The sequence below is a fragment of the Opisthorchis viverrini genome (genome assembly GCF_000715545.1).
Source record: "Opisthorchis viverrini unplaced genomic scaffold opera_v5_296, whole genome shotgun sequence".
NCBI classification, from domain to species: domain Eukaryota; kingdom Metazoa; phylum Platyhelminthes; class Trematoda; order Opisthorchiida; family Opisthorchiidae; genus Opisthorchis; species Opisthorchis viverrini.
Window position 1 is genome coordinate 545,431 of NW_008751953.1, and position 8,114 is coordinate 553,544.

An 8,114-nucleotide genomic window follows, 5' to 3' on the forward strand; every position below is an offset into this window, starting at 1 on the left:
TATATTCCACGCCAACAGTTTTTCAAACACACAGTTTGCTGCAATATGTCGGTATTTTGGAGGCAGATTTTCAGAGGTGACTCTGAACGAGTTTGACACAAGTGACTCTTCAACAACGGAAGGTGCTATATATGTAACAGAAGACAGTTTACTCAGAATAAGTTGACTAGCATTATTTTGGAAAACACCTTATTCGGAGACTAATAACTACCGAAATTCTGAAGAACGGTTACCAATTTGCGTGTTGAGGAAGGCAGTATATTATGAATTACCTTGTCTTTGATGTATCCTAGCTGTCTGTTCTTTCGCAATCCACATAATAAGCAGACACGACCCAAGTGTAGATTGCTTTTGGTGCTTGGATCATTATGGGCGTACTCTACTCCGAAATGGCTAAATGTGTGAAATAGTTGGGCTTGCGGATGACTTTCGTTATTTGCCAGCTCTCTTTGCCCATAAGATGTCACATTTTGCCCAAAAAACCCTAACGCTTAGGGAGTTTCATGCCCTACACTGTGAACCGTATCGCTGAAGTTGCGAGGGCTTTTAGAATTCAGTGTTGCCTGTAAGGTGGTAAGTGCTCTGTCCTGTTCTCGCCCTATTCCTGACATAAAAAGTTCTTTGTTGACAATATGAGATAATTTTCAAAGTTTTCAGAAAAGGCTTAGTCTTGTGAGTGAAGTTATTCAAGGTCAAAAACCTAAGATGCAGTCCACGGCCGTTTTATTCTTGCTAAAATCTCGGATAAAAAGCTCCAAACCCCTCCAATAGTACCAACAAATCTTGAGTATTCATCACTCAAGGAGCCAATCAACACGTGTGGCCACATGATGTGGATCCCGTGACTGAAGGATGAGCGGTAGTATATCCTGCCTAAGTGTGAGTTAATCATAATGCTGGTCAGCCGCTCGTGGCCGAACGGGTTAGGATTTGTGGTCGGGAGGTCTCAGTTTGAAGACTCTCTGCTGATAATTCCTAAAAAGAATGAGACAGCTGAATGCTGCTCCTTGGTTATTTAGCAGAGGTGACTTCCCTTACGGTGGGTATGGTGCACTGAAAATAAGGTGTGGGTTGCAACACACACTCATTTGTAAAGCAATTTGGTTTTCACGAGAGACTCAAGTGAATCTCCCGTTTATGAGGCTCTTCAACTGGATGTGCTGCAAACAGGCCGCCTCATGTTTCAGTTGGTATGACATTGGAGATATCGCAGTGTATTTTCACAAAGAAAACTACTCACATGGTGGTTGAAAACTCTTCGACAACCCACGATCTGTTGTCGCTCTTCTTGGGGCTCATCGGGTAGGCGCACTCCCCGAGTTTCCGTCAACTCTATATTCTACTTGAACCCAAACTGGACTGACTTCAACAAATGAGCCCCAAGAAGGGCGAAACCGGTCGTGGGCTGTTGAAGAGTTTTCAGCAACCTTGTGAGTAGTCTCCATCATATTTTCTTCTCCTCAAAGAGGTAAGACAATCAATAGGGAGAAATTGCGTCCTTGACAGCCACTGTCTTTGATTTTGTCCCTTCGATCCATACTTCTTTTGAGTCAACAGTATTTTATGAATAAGTGATGGTCTTCAATACAGAGTCTAGTTAGTGGTGGTCATTTGCACTGAATTTACTCATAATTGTCCGGTCAAGGACAAACACAAACCTTGTTTTCCCGAGAAAATCGGACCGTTTGGTTTACACAACCGTTTGAGTTTCGGAGTTGGACTCGAATTCTACAGACTTTCGAGGTGTCTTGTACCTTCATTGCTCCAACTTCTTGGGTACTTTGAGCTTACAAAATATTCGTCGATGGATATTTTACACAATCTTTGCTTTTATTTTCTTCCGGCTGTGGCATTCACTCGTAATGGCAAATTAAAAGCATCCAAACACTGGAAGGAATCCCTTTTATCTTCCTAGACAAAACCAACTTTAACTGTCCCATCCAAAGCTAAAAAAGGTGACCAGTTTACGGTGATTATCCCCAGAATTGATAAGTATTCGGGTTAATTAATGTAACCGTCTGCACAACTAAAAGTCGGGAATCAAATTTCCAAGTGTGTCTGTTCAGTAAGGTTGCGGGTTGTCGGTCAAACGACGAAACGACAGTCGCCCCCGTTTACATAGATGAGGTGCATCAAATCGGGACAAAAACTCAAAGAAACGGCTTAGATCGAGGTAGATAGTGTTTCACTTTGTCTTTTAAAGCCTGGATTGCCCAGGTTCGCAGATTTACAAGTGTATCCGCTCCAGTAAAGATGCTTTCACGACTAGGTAGGTTAATGATACACCAGCATGAAGTTTACCATGGAGATGAGACTAAAGCAATTAGTTTTATCCGCCCTCAATTCCAGTTCACCAGGTGACTACCATTAAACATATTATTAAGTGTGCGGTAATCGGAACCCCGTTGATCAAGGGGAGCGATTCTTCATATCACGTCACAGCAGATCAATTACTGGAAACGAACAGTGCAGACGAATTCCACTGGCCTATGCTGAGGAATTCATTTCATCCACTTGTAAATTTGCGAGGCGAATTGCTTTTTCCAAGGGGAAAACACAGTAGTCACAGATGTTTACGGAAGTAGTACGTTTATGTACTCCACACACTACTAATAATAGAAACATCAAAAAATGAGGGATTCGGCCAGGTCTCAGCTTGTTATGCATACCAAGTTGACTGCTAAAGCATCCGTCAAATCATCTATCAGAACGAAAGACGGCGGTTTTGACCACTAGGATAGAGCTATTGAAGTGAAGCAGAAATTGGGCAAGATAACTAAGGAGCAAGGTTGACTTTGTTTTTCACTTTGGAAAGAATGACTTTTTTTCCGTTCTAAGAGTTCGCAGCCTCATGTTACGTAATTATTAATTCCCAGAATTTTCGGATTACAGTATTAGTGTAACGATGGATACTACCAGTGAGCGATGCGAGTAGTACGTTTAGTCGTAAAGCCACTTCACGTCTCTTGAAAGGTGATACCTATTACGGAATTTGTGGAGTCAATTTGTAGCATTTGCTTGCAGTTGAGTAACAGTCAGTGAATATCCAGGAAAGTTCAGGAAAACGAGTTCAAGGAGAAGATGGATATTCAGTTTTTGTAAGCAAGATGCATATGAGAGTTTTTCTCCCCTGTCCAATAGTTTGTAACTGTTCAGTTGGCGTTTTCTGATGAAAACTCCGAAGCGAAAGACTTCCTTTCACCAGTGCTACTAAGTACTTCGTTTTTGGGCAGCCAAATCGAATGTAGGCTCCGTCAAACCTTGAGCTACACATCGCACAGAGGCGATTGGTTGAGCAGACTGAATGAATTTCAAACGTGCCTCTTCCAGAGCACCTTGCCCCAGTGCCTTTCAGCATGTAAGTGACAACCGTTTGCAAAGAAGCGTTTCATCATTTCGGTCTGAAGGGTGTGTTCGAGACAAAACTGCCAAAAACTGCATGAGTCCAGCGTCCTTTATGTTCGCAGAAGGTTTGCCTTAATTTTCTTCCCAAGCGGAATCCATACGTGGTGTTCAGTGGCATAGCGCTGCGACATAAATGTTTCCAAGACCCACGATTGATATATCTGTATTGGGTGTTTATCGTACAAGACCAAGTATTCAAACAAAATGGTACGGTCGCAGTTATGTGGATTTCTGTTATGCGTTATCCACAGATCTAACGCTTGATTATAAACTGAACACACGTGTTGCGGAAGCCAGTAGAACATTTGAAGAAAAGTCTCTCCAAAAAACGCCAAGACCTTAGTAGTTGTACATCTTCTACACTGTTTTCACCACTGCAAAATTATGAAACGTGGGCAGTTTAAAGAAGACGGGCTCAAATTCTAGATTTGCAATATCTACGTAAAGTGCCGCATCGCAGATAGTCGCATCAATTCTCGAACAAGGGATTCCTTCTGAAGTGCAAACGATTATTGAACCAGGTATAGTACTTTGTATATCTGAGTCCGCTGACGCGGAAGCTCATATTCCAGAAACAGCTTATCCAGATTCAGCAAAAACGCAGCGTGAATGCAGGGATACCTCGAGTTTTGTCACTGGAATGGTACTAGGGCAAATTCGAGCAGTTTCAGCCTGCGTTGTTGACCATGGAACGATAGAGCACTTGACAGGAGCTTAGAGAACGACCATCTAAACAGATTTGACAAGATTAGTGAAGCCATGCCTCTCGGCACTGCAAAAGGAGTTGAACTTCTCCAGAGAAGCCCCGATCAATCGGACTTGGGCAAAAAACAGACGCGCGTGCACTTTTTAACTATCAGGAAGGTCAGATTCCTGGAAATACCCCAGAAGCCCGGAAGCTAATATGGCCCTAAAACTTCACCAAAACCTCAATAGGAAAGCCGGCAAGCGTCCAGGCCAGTCATTCAGACAGTCAGTCGGTTTAGCAACGACCGATAAGTATCCACGCACGCCACAGAAGCACGGCCGACTGTGATAGGTGTTCAGGCATTTCGTGGAGGCACGGTCGATGTTGATCGGTGTTTACTTAATGCCTATCAGTGTCAAAAAGTACCTTCCAATAGCGTGGGGATGTTGTAACTTTTGCACTCGTTCTTTGCAATAAAGCTGTTGTGTTCTTTGTTTGGCACCAGGCAGTGGAGCGGAGATAGCAGTCAGATATAACATGACCGTTTCATGATCATCACCTGCCTGGAGTATTTTCATCCTAAGGAGATCAATATCACGGACCAGCTGACTTCACCAATCAATAGGAAAGCCGGCAAGCGTCCAGGCCAGTCATTCAGACAGTCAGTCGGTTTAGCAACGACCGATAAGTATCCACGCACGCCACAGAAGCACGGCCGACTGTGATAGGTGTTCAGGCATTTCGTGGAGGCACGGTCGATGTTGATCGGTGTTTACTTAATGCCTATCAGTGTCAAAAAGTACCTTCCAATAGCGTGGGGATGTTGTAACTTTTGCACTCGTTCTTTGCAATAAAGCTGTTGTGTTCTTTGTTTGGCACCAGGCAGTGGAGCGGAGATAGCAGTCAGATATAACATGACCGTTTCATGATCATCACCTGCCTGGAGTATTTTCATCCTAAGGAGATCAATATCACGGACCAGCTGGTTGGCGAACTGCATTCAGTCCCTGCATCATCGTCTCAGGGGTAATGTATAGGCTTCAGAGAATATTCCTACGGTACAATAATGGGAAAGGTTCGGCAGTATGTTGAAGTTCGGGGAAAATGACGGAAAACGTAGGCATTCCAGTGACAAAGAAGTAACTGCCATCATATGTAAGCTGACTGATGGCTTACAGCAGCCATCTGTATGTTGGTCAACGGCCTCAAATACCCACACGGAGAAGCGTATTCGGCCCGGTGCTAACCATCTGCGGTTTCCAAATTATGCTCAGAGATCCACTGGTTAAAACAGCGTTAATCGATGAATTCCACTCGAATGTCTGCCGTCCATTGTAAGAGAACGGATAAGAGAAACTCACAGTCCAGCCTCCCGGAAAGGCTTGACTACGTGAAAAAATCAAGGACGTTATGATTACTGGGAATCTAAGCACTCGTAAGGCACAAGAAAAACTGTCGTTTCTTAATGACAGCACCCCTTCAAACGATTTTTACCATTTGTTACCCACTCTTGTGCCTCAGTTCGGTTAACCAGTATATTTTATTCAAGCCTAAAGAAAAATATTGCTCTCAGGGTAAATGTCCAGAATCGTTAAACATAGTCCGATGTGAAGCTCAACAATCTGACAATGAAAGCTCACTTCTTGCAGTTGGTAGTCGGACACCAGAACCAATCCGCTGGGAGTGACAGCCACGTCGAATGGGCTGACCATTTTCGTTGACTCGTTGGGAGAATCAGCAAAACTCGAGAGAAACTTTCCCGATGGACTGAATATCTATGCATTTTGAATCAGAGAACAAGACGTTAGCTGTTAGTATGCGGTAGTTTATGTGATATGAACACCAAACTAGGGTTTTGTGAACAAGTGCAGCGCTTTTAACAGAATTTCTATGCTGCCTATCTTTAGGGGCACGAGAAACACCGCAAAACGCCTTACCCTGTTATGACCGATCACAATCAATTCTAACTGGAGAAAATCAACAACACGCGTTGATTGCTTTCTTCCATTCTTACTCTGGGACAAGGAGTTTCTGAGAAATACACTCATTTGCAACAGCAACGACATCACCACTACCACCACCAACTTCAAAAACAACAACACCACCAACCTCACTATCAACGCCACCACAAACAGCAACTTCAACAACGGCGACAACAACAACTCCAACAACTTCAACAGCAACAGAAACACCAACAACTTCAACAACAGCACCTCCAACAGCAACTTCAACAACAGCATCACCACCACCAGCTTCAACAACAGCACCACCACTAACAACTTTTGAATCAGAGAACAAGACGTTAGCTGTTAGTATGCGGTAGTTTATGTGATATGAACACCAAACTAGGGTTTTGTGAACAAGTGCAGCGCTTTTAACAGAATTTCTATGCTGCCTATCTTTAGGGGCACGAGAAACACCGCAAAACGCCTTACCCTGTTATGACCGATCACAATCAATTCTAACTGGAGAAAATCAACAACACGCGTTGATTGCTTTCTTCCATTCTTACTCTGGGACAAGGAGTTTCTGAGAAATACACTCATTTGCAACAGCAACGACATCACCACTACCACCACCAACTTCAAAAACAACAACACCACCAACCTCACTATCAACGCCACCACAAACAGCAACTTTCAACAACGCGACAACAACTCCAACAACTTCAACAGCAACAGAAACACCAACAACTTCAACAACAGCACCTCCAACAGCAACTTCAACAACAGCATCACCACCACCAGCTTCAACAACAGCACCACCACTAACAACGACTTCAACAACATCGGCAACACCGACAACATCAACTTCAACAACAACAACACCATCACCACCACCCACAACAACTTGAACAACAACACCACCAACGACAACTTTAACAAAAACACTACCACCACCACCAACAAAAACTTCAACAACACCGACAACGACACTATTAACAACAACAACAACTTCAACGACAACAACAACACCAACACCACAATCACCACCACCAACAACTTCAACAACACCGGCAATACCACCACCAACAACTTCAACAACACCGGCAATACCACCATCAACAACTTTAACAACAACATTGACAGGAACACCACCACCAACAACAACTCGAGCAACAACAGCAACACCACCATGACCACCACCACCACCAACAGCAACAACAGCAAAAACAGGGTTTTAGCACATAGTCCATGATTCAGCCATTAACCTGACCCCCCAGAACAAGCAAGCGTTCGCTAAGGGTTTAGTGCCAAACATGGCAATGCGGCGTATAAAGGACACACATTTTAGACTACGTTGACGCGTAGGTCGGCTGAGGACATCTCAGTCTCAATGTGTTTGGTGTATTTTTCCCTACTTTACTGCATCTTGTAACATGCTATGCCGTACTCATCATATTCTCCCTGTGCTTGGCTAGTGGGCGATCAGTCCACTATGTGCCATGCCGAACTCGGCTCCAACCCACGCTTGTAACTGTGGTTCTTTTTTAATCTGGACGGAAACCTCGGGAAAGCAGAATTCGAATGATTATTAACCTGTCTGTAGAATTCCGGTTAGTTTTCTCCAGAGTGAGAGCAGCTACAGAATTTCGGTTAGCGCACCAAACAAACTATCTATTTAGTATTTGGAATTTTCTGAAACTCAATAATACGTGGATATTTTTCTCGTTTCTCAGGTTTTAATAAACCACTTCAGAGCAAGCGCGTCAGAGGGCTGAACGCTGTATGTGTAGTTATAAGCTAGGTTTCTATGATAGGTAAAAGAGAAAAAAACAACTTAGAATAATCGTTATAATGCTCGTAATAATCATAAATAATAATACTTATGATCATACTACCAACAATCATAAAAGAAACTCTGCCGTTACCATGGAGTGCTTGTCTTGTTGGAAAAGTTTATACAGTCGCAACAAGTTCATGGATCTCGGTCTACTGAGACAAATTTGGGCTGCGAACTGAATCGGTTCAACCGCCTTGTAAATTTTGAATCGGCTTTAGGGTTAGGGTTCATGTCTATC

The 8,114-nt window shown here is 43.4% G+C and overlaps 1 protein-coding gene across 1 annotated transcript in view; it reads right to left on the bottom strand.

Annotated features, from left to right (window-relative positions):
• The window catches only part of T265_09675 (hypothetical protein), a gene marked incomplete at both ends in the record, with an annotated part of 21,072 nt that extends 15,267 nt beyond the window's left edge, over positions 1 to 5,805 (bottom strand). The window contains one exon of the mRNA XM_009175829.1: positions 5,734 to 5,805. Within this exon, the coding sequence (XP_009174093.1) occupies positions 5,734 to 5,805 (72 nt within the window). The remainder of the gene's footprint in view (positions 1 to 5,733) is intronic.
• Positions 5,806 to 8,114: the final 2,309 nt, after the last annotated feature.